Source organism: Schistocerca gregaria, chromosome 2, assembly GCF_023897955.1.
Source record: "Schistocerca gregaria isolate iqSchGreg1 chromosome 2, iqSchGreg1.2, whole genome shotgun sequence".
In the NCBI taxonomy this organism is placed as follows: Eukaryota; Metazoa; Arthropoda; class Insecta; order Orthoptera; family Acrididae; genus Schistocerca; species Schistocerca gregaria.
This window is the reverse complement of record NC_064921.1, coordinates 365884071-365903611: the sequence shown is the minus strand read 5'-3', so window position 1 is coordinate 365903611 and position 19541 is coordinate 365884071. Positions and strand designations below refer to the sequence as shown.

General features: G+C 37.5%; 1 protein-coding gene across 1 annotated transcript in view; it reads left to right on the top strand.

Moving 5' to 3' along the window:
• LOC126335781 (adenylate cyclase type 3) overlaps window positions 1–16703 on the top strand; it is an 861859-nt gene extending 845156 nt beyond the window's left edge. The window contains exon 23 of the mRNA XM_049999243.1: window positions 6612–16703. Within this exon, the coding sequence (XP_049855200.1) occupies window positions 6612–6902 (291 nt within the window). The 3' untranslated portion in view covers window positions 6903–16703. The remainder of the gene's footprint in view (window positions 1–6611) is intronic.
• Window positions 16704–19541: the final 2838 nt, after the last annotated feature.

Sequence of the window (19541 nt, the reverse complement as noted above, 5' to 3'; positions counted from 1 at the left end):
AAAATTTTAAGTATCTTGGAAGCAGGATAGAAACCGACTGAAAGTGCACCACAGAAGTTGAAACCAGGATAGCAATGGCAAAAGAGGTATTTTATAAGAAAAGGAGAATTTTCTGCAGTGGTCTGGACAGAGAACTCAGGAAGAGCTTCATAAAATGCCTTGTATGGAATGTTCTTCTGTATGGCGCTGAAACATAGACTTTGAGGGAGAAAGACAGAGAAAGGCTGGAGGCTTTTGAGATGTGGACATGGTGGATGATGGAAAGAATAAGTTGTATGGACAGAGTAAAAAATGAAGAGGTACTGAGAAGAGTGGGAGCGAAAAGACATTTACTAGATGTAATAAAAAGAAGAAAAAGAAACTGGACTGGGCATATTTTAAAAAAGAATGATGGACTAGTAAAAACAATTTTAGAAGGTTATGTAGAAGGGAAAAGGAAGCAAGCAAGGAAGAAAGAGATTTCAGATGCTGGATGACATGATGGATGGTACAACTTAAGAAGGAAACAATGGATTGCAGAAAATGGAGAGGCAAAGGACCTGCTAATATAGCAGAAAACAGATGATGATGATGATGATGATGATGATGATGAATATAGCTTTAGATAAGATTATATATTTGTTTTAGGGTAGGTTTTATCATTGTGTGTTAAAGTGTGCTGTTTAGTGACAGTAGGCTTCTGAGGTGAGTGGGAGATGATACCAATCCCTGTCCTCAGACTACCACTTGAGATGATGGAGGGGTTTTGTGTTCCAAGCAACGAGATGTGTTGTTATCCAGTCATAGATGGCTCACTAGGTTTAGAGTTTAATGTGTGGAAGTTGTGGAACAAAATTAGGAGACTGGAGGAGGTGTTTTCAGTGATCTAACAGTCAGTAGTTAGTAGTGGGAGGCTGAGAGAAGTCTCAAAGGATCGCAAGAAATTCATTGGAGCATATGTATGACCAAAGCAGCAGATGCAGATGTTGATCAGAGTGGTGCTGCATGATTCAAGGAAAGTGAAGAGAGGGGTGGGTAGCCACTAGGGTAGATTATTGAAAGCCATATTCTGGACAGCAGATGTAAGCAACATAAGCCAACTGAACAAAACAGTAGAAGCTTCAAGCTGGTTCATGAAGACAAATAAAGGAACTGTAGAGTGGCAATCCACACAGATTGCATTTGGTTTGTTAAAAACACATACATGCTTCCAAAGCTGCCTAAGGAAATCATGGATTAGGCCATGGCCTTAGCTAACTCTCTGAACCAGGATTTGGACATGACACAAACACAGGGAAACATGAGTGGAATCAACAGATTTGCAGGGAGTCCTCCCTCAAGTGCTACATGGTCAGTTAATTCCCATTTTGCTGTTGATAGAGTAGTATCTGGAAAAATTAAGGATGGTGCAAGGAGAATTACCACCAGAACTACATCTAGTATTAGAGACAAGCAGCCAGAACTTGCTGTTCTGTTACCATGGTGTTAAGATGGTGTAACAAAGGCTAGTGCAAAGTTGTTACCAGTGGTTGACAAGCATGCTAAGAATACTGTATTTGAAACTAATCCATTGCCTGTTGGTATATTGGTAAGTGGGTCTAAATCTAAAGCAGATGGTCCTATTCATGCAGAAGTTAAATATTTTTCATGTATGGTTAAAAATATTGCACATCTAATGTTCTGCAAGCAGAAAGGAAAAACAAAATTCTGAATAAAAGTTTTGTGTTACAGCTGATGAGTGCATTGGCACTTTTTAAGCAAATTGGAACCATATCAGATACTATCCTAATGGCTTGAGGCTTCCAATTCTGCTACCTGACTCAGGAGAGAGAGTTGAAGAACTGGCATTAACATTCTACAGCAACAAAATTCGGAAAATATGGCATATACACATCCTGTTGATGGCTCATAATCTTTTCAGTTAGTGTGGATTTACAAATACTGATATCTCCAATCAAATACAACTGAGGTTTCCTTACCTGGTTCGAGTAACTATGTGTTTCACAGTGCACTCTTATCGACTGAACTCGGCATCAGTTGGGAAATCTGTGCAAGTGAGAGAGGAAGGGGTGCTACTATTAGCAGAAAACAGGGATCAACATGTCATGATGACTGAGAGTGAGCTACAGTAATGTCTGAGCAGGGTAGTCACCAGATGCCTAACTCAGGATTGCAACTAGTGGGGGCATGTGCTTCTTTAAGGACTAAAGGTTTGTGGAAGAATAATCTTACCCAATAGGAGGTGACCAAATCAGTACCATGCTTTCAGAGAGCTCGTTTACATTGGATATAACCAGTGTACAGTGACATGGGGGTGTTTGCTAGTTGCTATGAGCAAGGAAATTCATGGTGACACGGCGTTTAGAATTGGGAGGTAGTGGACTATTATTCAATGGGATTATATGTGAAATCACAGGACACACATTTCATTTACCGGCTAGTTTGATTGGAGTTACTCTGCACTATGTACTCGTACTGGCCAGGGATGTAATTGCAACAGGGAACCATGCCAGGGCAAGACCCAAAGGATTGGAACTTCTCTGTGGATGGGAGCAGTATAGTGCTGCTACCAAATTTTTGAGTAAAAATTATGTCTTCAGCAAAAATAAAGAGAAATAATTTGGAAGCCACTGTGAAGCATTGCGGTAATGGCCAAAAACCAGTAGCTGTCAGTGTGGTGACGTATGGGTCACAGCAATAGACATGCAAGAAGGTTACAAAGCCACGATAGCTAAGCACAGCATTAAACTGTAGCATGCAATGGTAATGGTGTAGCCAATGGTGCAATGTCAGCAAACCAGGGCAGGTCTCTTGCTATGGGCAACAAGATTAGATGTCAGGTTCCAGTAAAACAAACACTTGCTAGAGGCATATAAGTAACTCAGAATTTTGAGGCATGGATTAGTTCCTCTCACCAGAAACCAGCAGCACCACCTCCAAAAGAGCTACACCAGACAATGAGACAACTGAGTACCACTAGCAGCAGCCATGGGATCGACTGTCTGACTCCTACCTGAGGGCAGCGGGTTGAACCCTGCACACAGTAGACACCGCACACCACCCCCGCGGCTGCTTGTGGAGCCATTCCCTGAGCAGAACACCATCGCAGCACATCATATAGTGCCTCTGGCATCAACGGCTGTGGCCTCCAAAGGCTGATGGCCTCAGCATTGCAGGGTACAGCTCAGCAGCTATGGGCAGAAGCCGATGCTTGTTCACAACCACCAGCCAGGGGCAACAAGGAGAGAAAAGTATGGCTATCTATGTCATGTGTTGAAGTCAATAAAAGTCATGCTTAATGATTAACAGTATTTCAACTGTGGACTTTGACCCCCTCACCCACCCCACATCCTTCAGAGTGGGGTCAGTCACTCTTTAGAGGTAACACTTTGTAGGGTCGTGAAGTGGAACAGCCACAGAGGCTCTGTTGTAGGTAAAGCAGGTGGTAGACAGGAGTTCATTCGTAGAATACTAAGGAAATTCAATGTCTGCAAAGGTGTCTACACATCTCTTGTGTGACCCATCCTAGAGTGTTGCTCAAATGTGTGGGACCCATCCTAGAGTATTGCTCAAATGTGTGGGAACTGCACCAAGTAGGACTGAGAGGGGGGAGGGTATTAAGTGTATACAGAGAAGGACAGCTTGAATGGTTACAGGTTAGTCTGACCTGTGGAAAAGTGTCATGTATTGCTCCTGTAGGACTCATGATGACAAGATTAAATTAATTGTAGCACACACACTGAAGATTTAATGGTCATTTTTCTCATGCTCCATATGGGAATGGAACGAAAAGATGCCCTAGTAACTGGGTCAATGAGAAGTACACTCTGTCAAGCACTTCACAATGGTGTGCAGAATATAGATGTAGAATCTTATAAATAGAATTAACAAAAATTATGATTTATTGCAAAATATGTCCTAAATGATCTATATTGATGATCTGTCCGATAAGAAATTATGAACAACACAAATGGCAGGCACAATAAAACTGACTTGAGATTTGGTACAAGAGTTACATGGCTTAAATGTTTAAGACAGCAATGAGCTTACAACTTTCAGTGCTTTAGCACGTGTCTGAGTTTCATTCACTCTAGAATAACAACAAAATACTTAACAGTAACGAAGGTCTACTTCCAGTGGTCTTCAACACTAAGTGCTTAAATAGTGCTGTCCGTGACCTTTGGCAGATCATACATTTATTTACATGGTGATTAAACTTTGGTAAATAGAGGCTCGAACACTAATAATATTAATCTGCCACAAAAGCTTATTCCTGAATTCTTTTTTTATTTATGAATCTGACAGTACTAACTGAAACTTTGGAGCTATAAAAGGGGCTGATTGGAGGGACAAGTAAATTACCCCTCCTTTACTGCATGCTTTCTCCACTGTTGCATTCTACCCTAGCCTTCAGTGAGCCAAAGTTGGAAGCCTTCAGTCAAATAACATATTTGCTTCAACACCCGCTTGTTGACCTACAGTACTGTAGCAAGGTAACAGCTAGAGCTCCATGTGAGTGAGCTGCATAGGTGGCAACTGTCTGTAATGAGCACACTGTTGCCACCTAAACCTGTTAGTAGAAGACACCTGTTCAGTCACTTCTTGAACAAAATGTCACTGAGACAAGAGCAAGCATTCACAGTCACAGGGTGTTGGGAAGGCTTTTTCTCAAATACAGAACACAGGAACACAAAGGGTAGAAGATTTCATGTCACTCTCCCACTAAATTCTTAAACGTCTTTATTTTTTTCCCCCACTAAGTTTTTGCACCCCTTCTATGCCTGTGACCTTGACAGTGATCTGTCCCCCATCCCATTGGTATAGCCCTAAGCAAAAGCTTAGAAATTTTTAAGAATTTGTTGCTCACATGCTCATCCTTGTCAAGAGCATTATGTTCCAACTTTATGAATTATTCTATGGCTGATTTTATACTTCTACCACTTTATAACCAAAATTGGGATTCACTTAAAAGGTGCTACTTATTCAAGTAATTCATTAATCCATCCTACATGATTCATTCTATTATTATTATTACTATTATTGAGAAGATACCAGCAGGAAAATGGGCTTACAGTTTCTAAGTCTTCTGCAGTACTTTTCTTTAGCAGAGACAAAATTAATGTCTGTTTTACGATATTCTGGAAAAATTCTCCAATGTGAATGACTCATGTATTTCGTTTGTTAAGGGAGTGTATATGCTGTGTGTGCACTATTTCAGAGCACAAAATTGCCACTTCATCCAAGCCAGCTGATTGGACTACTTATTACCTTATCTGTCTCCCTTTTCTGCTTTTCATTATACATTTGTCTGTTTCTCTCTGTTTTATGTTTCATACCATCAGAGTGCTTTTATTTATTCTATGCACTGTATATTATTTTGTCATTAAATAACTTATTTTGCAGCTTCAGCACCCTCCTGTAAATAAGTTTGTACCTATCAAAGAAACTTAAGAACTATTGCTCACTATGACTCATTATTGTTTGGGCATTAGGTATGTGAGGTTCTGGGAAGACTTCATAACAACTGCTATTATCCATTTGTTTTTGTGAAACATTGCTACTATAGGGGGTACTTTCACAAATCACTTTTGTAAAGTTCAATTTAAATAATGTTGAGAACAAAGTTAATTTTGTATTTTTGTTGGTTTCTCTGCACACATCACCCCAACTCTGATGTTGGTTTCTCTACACACATCATCCTAACTCTGATCTGCTAGTTCTCCTGAAAAATCTTATATTTTTACTTATGATGAAGGTCTTTTATAGATGTGCAATTCAGTTTTTTGCCAGTACCTTCATTGTAAAAATTATATGATGCAGTTGTTTACTGTGGGGAACTTTTGTGTCACTGAAGTAACAAGTGATAAATGAAATCAATCAGATGACATCCCACTATCATCATGTATGCAGGGACTTCAGAAAGTATGTTACACATGTCATTCCACTGCAAGACCATTGCATAACAAGAGTGGCACATTGCCAGAAGACAGTACATGTCCCTGGTTCCCTGCAGACACAGTTCTGCTGTGGTATGGATAACAGGCATGTCACAGTGTGCTGCAACTAGAAACGTACTACAAATCTGAGGGAAGCAGGTCAGTTCAGTACTTGTGTACAAAGTGTCCAATTTTAACACAGATATACTGTGAAATTCTGGAGGTAGAGAGTACACAATGTTGTGTCCAGCCATAATAGATTGGTGCCAACAAGTTGACCAAGGTCACACAGACAGGGGTGATGCTGATCTGGAAGACCATATGTCGCACCAAGTGATTTCCATCTTTTTTGAAAGCTGAAAGAATATCGACTGAAGGAGATTTTTCAACAATGAGGATATTCACACAGTTGTTCCTAAGCGGCTCCTTGATCAAGTTGCAGATTTCTGCTGTCAAGGAACTGAATGAATGGTAGGAAGTTCTGACCACTTTTGACAGAGAGTTAGTGAATTTTGTGGAGATTAGAATCATGTATCTGTGTCACATTGAAGTGTAGTAATCTGTAAGTCCCTCGTATAATCTTAGATGAAAATTAAAACAGAACATTATATAAAAACATTATTTCTCTGATGGCCAGTATAATATTGTCTATAATAAACTGTTATATTGATAACTAATTATTGCATTTTTTTGCAGGTAACAGATGAAACAATGGAAATCTTGAGGCACTTTGGCTATGTGTTTGAACAACGTGGCCTTGTTTCTGTGAAAGGTAAAGGTCAGTTGATGACATACTACCTGATTGGAAAAGAGGGACAAGATGGTGTGACAGCATCAAATACAGTTCAAAATGAAGAAGAACAGCCTCAGAATGAAGAGGCACAGCCACCACTTGAAGACAGTCAACAGCCACAAGAGCAGACTGACCTGCACAATAGAGCATCGCCAGCTGATGTATCTCCTCTTGTTACTGATGATTGTAGGTAAGGCCACTCTACACTGGCAAACTGAAGCATAGACAATCTACAGGGACCACATAGAGAAATGGCTGACATCTTTTACTATGTTGAACACTCATGTGTGATATTTAATGTGAAATGAATGTACTTATGAATGACTGAGATGAATCAGCATTATATGCGTAAAATCAGTATTTCTTATATTAGGTATCGATCAACAATCAGTCACAAATGAGGATAAGTGGTGCTAAATATTGTGAACCAGGCTGTACTGGTCATATGAGAGTTCCATGAAATTACAAGACATGGAACGAAATTCATAAAACTCCACACTATGTTTGCAAATCAGTAATCAACTTTGATAGTATTAGAGGATTTTGTTGTACTCTGTTTGTAATTATAGAACAAAAATGCTGTTCTAAGCATGGGCCTAATGTGTTTTTGTACAAGGCAATTTTACAGTACCTTCAAATTCTTTGTAGATAGATGATTCTTAGAAATTTAACTTTTAGTCTTTCTTTAACAAAGGCACATTAAAACATGCTCATTTTTACTTATTGTATGCCATAGTGACTTATAATAAGTAAATTTTTTCATTGCGTTTAAATCTGTGCTGTTTATTTATGAATACATGAACTGTTAAAAATAATAATAAGAGTTAAGCATACTTGATGAACAACATGTGTATTCAATAACTGTCAGTTATTGAAAGCACTGAATCAGTACTATTTTATGCTATGTCTGAAACATGTGATCAAAAGACATTACCTGTTACTAACATCTAAAACAGTGCTTAGCATCTTTTGTGAAAATCTGTTGTAGATTATACCTTTGTCATTATAAAGACATGTATGTGTTTTGTTTGAGACTGATAAATTGTGTGTCGAAAACGTATTTACACATAGACCAGATTACATACAGTTAATACATTTACTGTGTAACATGGGATGTTCTGTCTACAGCAGATTTTTCATCTATCATGCTTAGCTTACTTTCTTTAGAATAAGAGCAGATCTTACATCACGCTTACCACAGAGTGGAAATTAAGTATAAGTTTACATCATTTATGGTTCCTTATCATGATGTTACACTACTCAATCAAGAACCAAAAGACAATTTTACTTTTTAGTATATATGTTAAAATAAGGCCCCATACACATACAAATGTTGATTAGGAATTGGATCACAATGTAACACAAAACAGTTCTGATTGCTGCAGTACTCACAGTGGTGTATAAGTTTTTACTTTCATTTTTACTTCGTGAATATTTCAAGAATTATATGAATCATCCATGTCTTAACTAAAAGTTGGGTTGCTTGAGGCTAATAGATAAATAAGAGTATGGATATTGCCACATACTGCAGTCATTTGCAGTGCAAGTTCTTATCCAATTTTCATTGCAGTAAATGTAGCATTGAGGGACTGGAGGACACGCTTTAGCTGAAGAATCCTTACTTGAGGAAAAAATCTGAACTAACAATATATGGTGGGAAGAACGGAAGGGGATGATGATGATAATGATGATAATGATGATGATGATATTGGTTTGTGGAGCACTCAACATCATGGTCACCAGTGACAACAAAAGGGGAAAGTAACTTGCTGAGAACAATAGGTTTAATGTGTATCTACTGCAGCACTCATTCTGGCAGACTATAATTACTACAGAAGAATTATTTGCTGCACATCTTAAGTTTATAAATAGTAATCATTCAGGGTTACATGTGAGAAATGCACTGATGTTAGCAACTTACCAACATGAAATATACAGTAGTGAGATTTCAGTACATGTTAACAGTATTTTAAAACAGTAATTACCAACAGCCCATCAGTGGTTGTAGACTTCTATGTCAACAGGCACCAGGTCACTCACTCCTCAACTGTCAAGTTTTATCACTATTCATTCTACACACACCAACCTCAGCATAGGTTTTAAAGGATCTGCATGTAGTACCTTAAAGAAATAAATTTGATGTATTGGAGGAATAAACAAAGATGAGAATTACTTATGTCACCAGTAGTTTTTGAATGAAAACTCCATGAAAATAAATTAAAAAAGTACTGAAGTGGTATGAAAATGGCTAGCCTTTGGGTATCAGAGCTTCCATATTAGGAATTTTGACATATAAAAAATTTTGCAGGTTAACAATGAACATAAACAAAATCCTTGCAACTGATCCACATTGTTCACTGGAACACAATTCCTCTCAAAAGCTGTGGCAGTCCATGCTACAGTATACAATTACCAGAAAATTCCTAAGGTGAGAGTATAAGTTGTAACTGCATAGTATTTTAATGAGTTTGATAGATTATTTATGCACTGCAGTTAAACAAAGGAATCCACGAGATGACCAAACAGATTTAAACTGAAAACAATATATCACTAGAATGATGAGTGGAGCTTAATCAAGATGTTTAACAAGGAACATATTTATTTTTACCCAGCAAAGGTTCACTGATTGCAAAGAACTGAAAAACAATCTGCTTTATGATGGTAATCCTAATGATTTAATTAATTTTGTTGTAATGACTGAGAAATAATAAAAACAATACAATCAGATATGAATAAAAGTGATATGTCTAACAAGAAAAATTGCCCATTAAAAATACAGCAATACATGTACTGCAAGATGGCCTAAACTACAAGTAATTCAAGTGGAAGAGCATTTGATATTCACTTCTATTTATTAATGTTGCCTGAAATACTACTCTTAACAACACACAGAAAAGATGTATAACAAAATAAAAACTATATTCTACACCTGAAAGGGGAAGCAGTTTAATCAAGGCCTATGGACAGTTTCCAAAAATAGCATAAACATTTATGAGGACTGGTCCATGTAGCTCTGCATTTTTCTGTACTGAACTATCTTTATTCAACTTTTTGCAGCTGATCACTTAGAATAGTGTATGACAAGCAAGCAACAGCAAACATCTCTTAAGTATTGGCTGTATCAATCTAAAGAAAATGCTGAATGTATAACAAAAGCAGATAGCAGATAAATGTGTCACAGCTGAAGTTCAACAATTTAAATGATGGAGAGTTCTTGGATGAGAAGACACGTCATTGATTAATGAAGAATGAAAGGCTGCATAAGAAAGAGTGGACTACGAACTGTAATAATAAGAAGACCAGAACAGAAAGATCACAGAAAAATGCTTCTTTCAAAACTGAAATTGTACTACATAGGCATCACGTGTTGAATTGTATTAACACTCTTTTCACTTTCTCCATTGGCCCTTCCCCACATTCTTTTCCAATTTATATACTTCCATTTATCTCATTTTTAATTCTGTATATTACCATATATGTGCTATAAATATGAACACTCGCTCATTATGCCATGTGTGCCATCAGTTTGTTAAGCAGATATTCCAGAGAGAATTTAACTGTGAAAATTACTGAGAAAGTGAGCATTCACTGAAAGTGATAAGGTTACTTCTCAAGACTCAATGTTTGCAGTCAAGTATGCCACATTTGTTTTGTGATTGTTGACTCTCTGGAGCTAAATAAGTTATTAAGTCAAAAGGCTTTTTTATTTGATTTCATTGCAGTATCCTTGTCTGACATGCAGAAATACTGATGAGAAGATACAAAAAGCTGTTACATTTTTAGAGGATAGAATTTCTCAGTATTTCCCATTTTAATGACCACTATGAAATATTCTGGTTAACAGCCTGAATAACCTGTATGAGGCTGTGTGAGAGTATTGTACAAAAGAGGATAACACAAAAGTTACTGAAATAGCATTCTAGATTATGAAAGAGGTAAAACTATTTTTGTACTTAAAATATAACATTTTCCATACTATTTATTGATTGGTAAGCTAAAACAGTACTGAAGCTGCTTAAGTTTCAGTTTCAGTGAATGACAAAGTACTTGGAGGATTGTAGTTATTACATTCCTTTTACACAAGTAAATAGATTCTTGCCTTTGTTTTCCAGCTTTTTATTTACCATGACCCAGGCTTTAGAACTCACAGTCAGTCCTTACTCTATGTTTCAATATTTGATAGCAGTTAACAAGTTTGTTTGTGTGGTGATCATCTTCAGCAAGCACAGAAATAATCATTTAATAATGTAGCTCAGTTTTGTCCAACTGAGAAATAAACCATGTAAAAAGACCACAGTCTGGATATTAATTAAACATTTCCACATCTTAATATGAGCTTTGCATTTGTTGTGCAAACTTGATCATAAATTATTGTAGCCTTGCAAGAGTGAATTCTGTCTCATTTAGAAAGCGGCATCAAAATCAATGTAAAATGCAGAGGAAGTACAACATTGTAATTTAAGTTATTGGACTCTCACTGTTGATTGAATACTACAAAATGTACAAAAGTTACAATTTAATGATTTTATAGTTATAATTTTATGAATATTTACATAGTGACCATCTTAAATATCTCACTGTATATCTATATATATATTTTGTAACATTTATTTTAAAATGTTTGGCAGTTCTTATTGTGAAGTTACAGAATGAGTTTATCATAATGACTATGGCAATGCAGGGTATATAAATAGTAACATTATGATAACAGAGTATAGTAAAACTACAATGGAGAGATGGATAAACAACAATATCTTTGTTTTGAGTTGTGTCATGCAATTAAAAACAGTTTTGTGCTAAGTCCTACATGTAAACTCCTGCAATTGACATTCCTTGTTCATTTGTCACAATCAATCGTATATGTTGAAATTGATTCTCCAATAACAGAAAAATCAGAGACACAGGTTTACAGAGAGGTGTCATATTTAACAAACATTTAAATAAATGGATTTCCAGTATGCTAGAAATTACTTATGTAGGAAGACCTGATATGAGAAATATCACAAATATCTGTTAACAATTACTCAACAATTTAGGGATGTGGGAGCATCTAAAACTGGACAATATCCTACTTCCCAGGTTTATACAGGCCAAACTTGAGACATTTCTGTACCTTGTTACAAAGATTTGTTCACTAATCTACATTTCCAGCCATTCTTTCCCGTGACTACTGTACTTAAGAACATGTCTTTTACTGGCAGTGAGAGTTCTACGTTGGTACTAACTCTTCCTCAGTCTCTCATTCGTGTTATCTGTTCTATTGTTATTGATGTTATTATTATTTATCTTCTTAAAATCACTTCTTCCCTGGTTGTTCAATGTATGGGTTGTTATGATGCTACAGGTTACTTACGATATTAATTTTCACTGGTGGTTTGTAAGTAAATCTTAAAATGCTCAAATATTGAATCATGAGCCTCACAATGTTATGTGGCATGACCTGCAGAGAGGAAATCCACCTCAGTATTAGTTTTTTCATCTTGGGAAGCGTGAATCATGGTGGTGTTTTATCAAATGTCTACATGTATGTCTACATGATTTCTCTGCAACTTATGCTTAATGGTTTGGCAGAGAGTTTACACAACCATTTTCAGACTATTGCTGAATGGCTCCACTGACAAATAACACATGGGAAAGTTAAACACCCAAACCTTTTAGTGTCAGCTCTGATTTATCTGATTTTATTTCAATGGTAATTTTTCCTGTGTAGCCAGGAGTAAAAAAAATATTTTGACACACAGAGGAGAAAGTTGGTGTTTGAAATTTCAGCAAAAGCTCTTGCTGCAATGAAAAATGGCTTTGTTTTAATTGTTGCCATGCCAGCTCACTAACTAGATCAATGTCACTCTCTTCCCTACTTTGTGATAATACAAAATGTGCTGTCCTTCTTTGGTGTACCATCTCCATTCTGTATAGTAGGAGACATCAGCACAGAAACTTACATTTCACCTATAACCTCCAAAAACTATATTGAAACATCCTTCTCACTTTCAGTCTAATGGTTTATGATCCAGAAATATTGTGTATATGGAAACTGGTGACACTAAATTATCAATTAGTATTTCAGTTTATAGCACCCTGAGCAGAAAGTAACAGAAACTCTAAGTTTACTAAGATAATCATTTTTACTTCAGTAATGATGGGAACACAGTGACTTATTAAGTTAATCTGTAGTATCTTGTGCACACAGAGCAGTGCACACTGAACTTTATAAAACAGCACTAAAGCACCCTCAGTGCACTTGAAGTTTCAGCTGAGTCAGCTATTTAGGTAATTCCATATCATGTAATCCTAAAGCACCACAATTAATGTTATCATTTTAAACCAAGAATACTTCTTGCCATATTAGTGTAATTAGAAACCTATTGTTTGTCACTGTTCTCAGTCTTATACTGATCACCTGAGGATAGCAGAACATACCATGATTAGTTGTTCACTAATGTAGTGTTATCTCGTGATGGTCAGATCCCTTTGTTGCTCTCAAAAAACCCCAGTTCACATGACAGCATCAGTCAATGAGTTGTTGATTGTGTTAAGTCTATAATAAATAATGTATCAGTAGTGCAAGGCAGATTTTCCAACTGCCTTATCAAGAATTTGTAAGCAATTGGTGTCCTTGTTTTATTTCTCACTTTGGTTGCCATCAGCAGATTTACTAGCCACATATTCTGTTACTGATTGTGTGCTTCATTATTGGCTAAGATTGGTTTAAGATTGACAAATTACAATGTAATCAAATAATGGAAGTTTTGAACCTTTGTAAGCAAGTAAAAATCAGTTATTGACTCCTTTAACATTGGATTCCTCATTATGCAATCCTTTCCATTTGGGTTATTGGATTTATTTAATAACATTGACAATGGCCTATCACTAACACATACCATGATCATACAACTTTTTTCAAATATTTATTGTGTATCTTGGACCAGTATTACAATTTTTTTCATAATAATGAGACAATCATATCTGACAATTACACGATAGTCCGCCCTGGTAGCTGAGGGGTCAGCATGACAGACTGTCAATACTAAGGGCCCGGGTTCGATTCCCGGCTTGGTTGGAGATTTTTCTCCACTCAGGGACTGGGTGTTGTGTTGTCGTAATCATTATCATTTTACCCCCATTGATTCGCAAGTCACCAAAGTGGCATCAAATCGAAAGACTTGCACCAAGCGAGCGGTCTACCCGATGGGAGGCCCTCGTCATACAACATATTACAAGATAAATTTCAGAAGCGTCCACAGCTCCAGAAAATGGGAAACAGATTTTTATTTCACTGATGTTCGCACTGAATAAAACAATTTGGCCAAATTTTTTCAGTATACTCATTGTATTAATGAGCTTTTTCAAACAAAATACTTCAAATTTGCATGTTATTGGAAGTGCCTGAGACATAGCTTTAGCTGTACAAGAAACACAGACAACTAATTTTTATTTCTTCTTTTTTGCCTGTATATGTTTGAGTTTGAGTCTGATAAGATTATGACCTTACCCATTGGTTTTCTCCTGCTTTATCCAGACACACAAATTGTATATGAACTACTGGTTCTTCACAGGAGGAGTAAACAAGAAAACTGTATCACTCCAATAGCTAAATGGTTTTAAAATATCATAGTGTTTCTTTCAACTTGCCTTTACTATTCAATAGATTTGTATCAATGTGCAGTTACATATGTTCAAGTTTACTGAGAAATGTGTATTTACTCAGAAAGGAACTCTGTCATATGCTTAGTACATTTCATACCTCTATGCAATGTTTGACAGGCCAATGGCAGCTGTTTCTAATTCTGAACTAACAATACTATTATACCATAAGAATGACACAAGAAGACAATATAAGGAATCCAGAATCTGAATATAATGTAGTAGACAATGTGGATCAAATACCAAAACAGCTATAAAATGTTAATAACAAGTGCAAATGACTTGAAGCAGTACCAGTACATAATCTCAACTAACGAAGACTGGAAAAGTCAAACAGTAATTGTGAAACATACAGACATTATATGGAGCGACAATGTTCCCATGCATAACACCAACAAAATATCATGAGACATTTTAATCAGCGTTATCATTATTTAGCTATTATATTATATCATTACTACACATCTTTATGAATACTTTGATACAGTTATGAGCAATACTCCTTGCAATTAACTTTTTACTGACTTGTTTACTGCAAAGAGGTGAATAAAGTAATGATCAAACAGAATATGAGGAGAATATGAGAGTCATCTATGATGTTATAAATAAAACATTTTAAACATTCTGGACATAAATAAAGTTACTTTGAGCTATTAAATCTTTCTTTGTCTCCAGTGTGAAATTTACTGTGGATGACCTAAAAACTTTTAACACTGTGATCATATTTCCTAAAATTATTTTATGACAAAAATGTAAAAAGTAAATATGTTTTTAAAACTTTTGTACAGTGTGAGAATATATTCTATAGACCTGTAGGTAGCTCAGTTAGAAGAGTAGTATGATGAAGTGTACAATGATCTATAATAATTTATAAGAAACTTTATACTGTGTAAATGAGATTGGTATATTAGTTCTGATGTTCCTGTAACTCTAGACTTTCATTGCAGTCACAGTGTATAGTTTTCCTGTAAGTTGTAAGTAAAATAACAACAGTTTCTCTAAGAAAAGATAAAAAAGGCACTGTAGTAAACTGATGTTAATGAATTGAAATATCTCTCTGTGAGCAAAAATATTAATTTTTAACAGTAAATGTTAAATTCAGTGCTACTGTTGTGGTAGATCACCTAGACTGCAAAAGATTTTTATATAAAATTTAAAACATTCAGATGTGTTCAGTGTCAGTCTTGCAGTAGCAGAAGGTTTAAATGCTTGAGACAACATTCAAGATATTTGTTCAAATGGTTGTGATAGTATTTAGTTGCTTGTCAAAACAATATGTGATTTTCTAATATAAATTCTTCTTCTAAATTATTCTATTGATATTGTTTCCTGAATACATGCACTTCAGTTAGTTTGACATTGTGTCAGCGTATTCTATTCAAAATATTAATAGCATAGGAAATGATTTGCAGGACTGCATAAATTTGTTTGGAGAATAAATATTTCTAGAATAACCAATCTTTTTGTTCCATATTTAAGTTACTTGTGGTATAATACACTTAGTCATCAGAAATTATTGTATGATCTTTCCTTGGTGGTGCCATTCCCAATGTATTGATGTCATAAATGGTTAGACATTTCAAGAAATAAATTAAATATACAACCAAGCAAATTTTGTATGTAATACAGAAGCAAAGTGGCATTAGAATGGTGGTTGTGTACAGGTATATTTTATCTTCTCGGTTGATGCTTTACTGAAGTTTTACATTGGTTAAGCTAAAAGAGAAAACCTAATAAATAGAATATGTATTGTTTGTTATGTTTGCAAGGCTAGTGAGATGTCAATAAATGCATGTATCAATCATTTGTGTGTGCAAAGGGTAATTTAATTTGTTAATAAATTACAGTACAAGAGTTTAATAAAATTGTTGCTGACATGAATGTGTTTCTGTGATTTGTCAATACCCTTAAAGCATTGTCTGGTACCGCATGCCATGGAATTTAAATCCCCGCCAGACGTCATGGATGTCGAAGACCCATAGAGGTCTCTGCACCATCGCGCCGTCAGCTGTGGTGGCACGCGCCTCCTGGCCCGCATTTTGAGTGGGGGCGCCACAGTGGAACACATGGTTGCAGCACCCCATAGCGGCATCCCCGATCGAGTAGTTAAGCACCTGCCTGTCGCTCAGCCTGCTAGTCTAACCTCGCGTACGTCTCAGGACAAATCACCTAGCATTAGATAGCGTATTTACTTTGATGTTTTATTTTCGAGTCGACATGGTTGTCTTGTTTGGTTTTCTTGACTCTGTTGTCCATTCTTGTTGATGTCATAAGGTCCTTCGTTGGTCGTGTCCATCCTCTCCCATTGTGTTGTTGTTCGCAAGCCGCTCTGCGGGTGCCGCCATGTTTCTGTCATTTCAACCCCGTGACTGTTCCGGTTGCCATTATAACAACTAAACTGGCTGAGCGCATGAACGGACACAGACGAACTGTCCGCCTAGGAGATGTCCAATACCCAGTAGCGGAGCATGCCCTCCAGCATAATTCTAGGGACCTAGGAACCTGCTACACTGTACGTGCCATTTGGCTTCTCCCACCCAACACCAGTCCCTCTGAACTGCGGAGATGGGAACTTGCACTCCAGCACATCCTTTCATCCCGCCATCCCCCTGGACTAAACCTACGTTAAACAACCTCACTCCCATTTACTTTTCAGTCTTCTCCTCTTTCCCTTTCCTCTTTAGCCATTCATGCATCTTTCCATCCTACATCTTTATACTATACACCTCTTTACTTCTGTATGCATCCTCTTTGGTTTGAAGCTGGCACAGTACCTGCAGTAGAATATCTTTGGCTTCCCTCTGACAACCATGCCTCCATCCTTGCTACCTTCCCTGTTTTCCTTTCCCTGTTGCTTCATAACCTGGGTTGTGAGTAACTAAATCCACTTTCCCTTCTTCCATTTCTTTCCCCTCTCTCCTCCCTGATGAAGGAACATTTATTCCGAAAGCTAGGAGCTTAAATTTTCGGTTGTTTTTTGTGTCTCTATCGGCTGTACTGAGCTGAGGTAAGTACTGGCCAGCCCCTCTATCTCTTTGTTAGTAATTATAACACATTGTGCTGATGAAACCCTAGCCAATGGTGTGTTGACTACACACCACTGAGCTGAACCCCAGAAAAGGGAATGAATCTTGATGTGAGAGTCAATCTATTGGGAAGCAGAGAGTCTGAACACCATGAAGAGAATGAGCATGGAGAAAAACACAACACACAACCAGTGTGAGTGACTATGGGAACAGAGAATTGTGCAATAAGAAGGCTTGGTTTGGAGGTGTTGAAATCAGCATTATAACTACCAGGCCTGGCCTATTGTCACCAGCAGGAAAACACCAGGGCCAGTGGCACTGCCTGTGACACACTTTGAATGCACCCACCATGACAGCATTTTTTATTACAAGGGCAATTCAGAAAGTAAGATCTGATAGGTTGTGACACTGTGAAAAACACAGTGAAAATTAAAATTGTTTTATTTGCAACAGTTTACTGCATCTTTCAGCTACTCCTCTACATAGGCACCAGTCCAACTTAAGTATCTGTCATAGCATTGCATCAACTTTTCAAACCCTTGTCATAGAAGGCAGCTGCCTGTAGTTTCTGCCACTTCTCTACACTGGTCTGCAGTTTGCTGTCTGTTCAAATATGTTGTCTTCAAAGCCAGCAGTTCATGTGAGCAGAGATGAATTTCAGGGGGAGCCAAGTCCAGACTGTGTAGTGGGTGATCAAACACTCCCCATCAAAAATGTTGCAGCAGCATTCTCATTGTCCTTGTGACAGAATTATTGTGCAAAAGGAAATGCATGACAGGTAAAGTAAGTGGGGTTGCATGAAATCAGGCAAAAACCTTGTAGTGGGAAACCCTATTCTTTGGGAGACACAATTATTCTTGGTATTCTTAAGTGTTCAGTGTGTGCTCAGAACTGAAAAGAGAAAAGTGATGTGATTGACATGCACACTAGAGACCCTACCCAATACACCTGTGCAAAGCATCATAGGATTTTCACTTTTGTTTCCATTTCATTACTTATTGGACCTTTTTTTTTTCAAACAGACCTTGTATTTGCTCTGATAACCATGGCAACTCCTCTGCACACTACTCAATGTCCACTGATGCTGATACTAATTTCTTCACTCCCGAAAGGTGATACAGGCCAGAAATAGGATAGTTTGTGCCGTGATCTCTATCAAAAGACCAGAGATGGCACTGAAGGCCCTGAAGCAGATGCCGCCAACACAACTTGCTCCGCCAGATTGGCAATGTCTATGGCATCCAACTCGGGGTCAACAAATCTAAAACACCCCACTGCTGGTGCCGATGCAAAATTCCTGCCTGACTACATCCATTAACTGGGATCATCTGGTATGTACCCAGAAAAATTGAAAGTGGATTATGCAGACACAGACTTCTTCATTTGAGTTTTGAATGCATGTACAAAGCACTCCACCTCAAAATTAGAAACCAGGTGAAATGAGGTGGTAGTCAGGTGCTGGATTCCATTATAAGCACAAGAGTCTTCAAATTCCAACGACAAAACTTGCCAATCAGTTTTGGATATGAAGGTCCAGGGGGAGCCCTCAATAGCAAAAATGACCAACAATGCATGAACAGTTGCTGTCAATATCATGAAAGACAGCTTGGCAGTGTATGAGAAACATGACAAAGCATCAATCATCAACTACATGCTTCCCCAAAAAGGACTGCAAAGTCAACAAGCACCCTGTCCCAGTGGTGCTCTGTCTTGACCATACAGAGAACTGACACACTGTTGCAGCCTGGTTTTGTGCACAGGCTGTGCAAGCCCATACGAGATGCTCAATACTACAATTGATCACCAGCCAGTAGACATGACAAATTTCCAAAGCATTCATACAAATCATAGCCCAGTGTGATGCATGCAGCACCTGGAGTATGCAACGGCATAACACTGGAGGGATGAACAGTTGACAGCTTTGTTCCTCACTTGAAAGCATGAGGACCTACTGGACAACTCATGTTCAATCGCGTAGGAGAAAGATCATATGCCGCACCCAACCCACTACCTGGTGAGCCAAAACAATTTTCCAGAAAAGTTGGTAGGTGGCTATGGCAAACATGACCTGCAATGCTGTTAAAGGGAAAACCAGCAGAGTTTACTGCAAGGCATCATCCAAGGCAGAAATGGGAGCCTCCTGTCTGTCAAACACTGGATCCG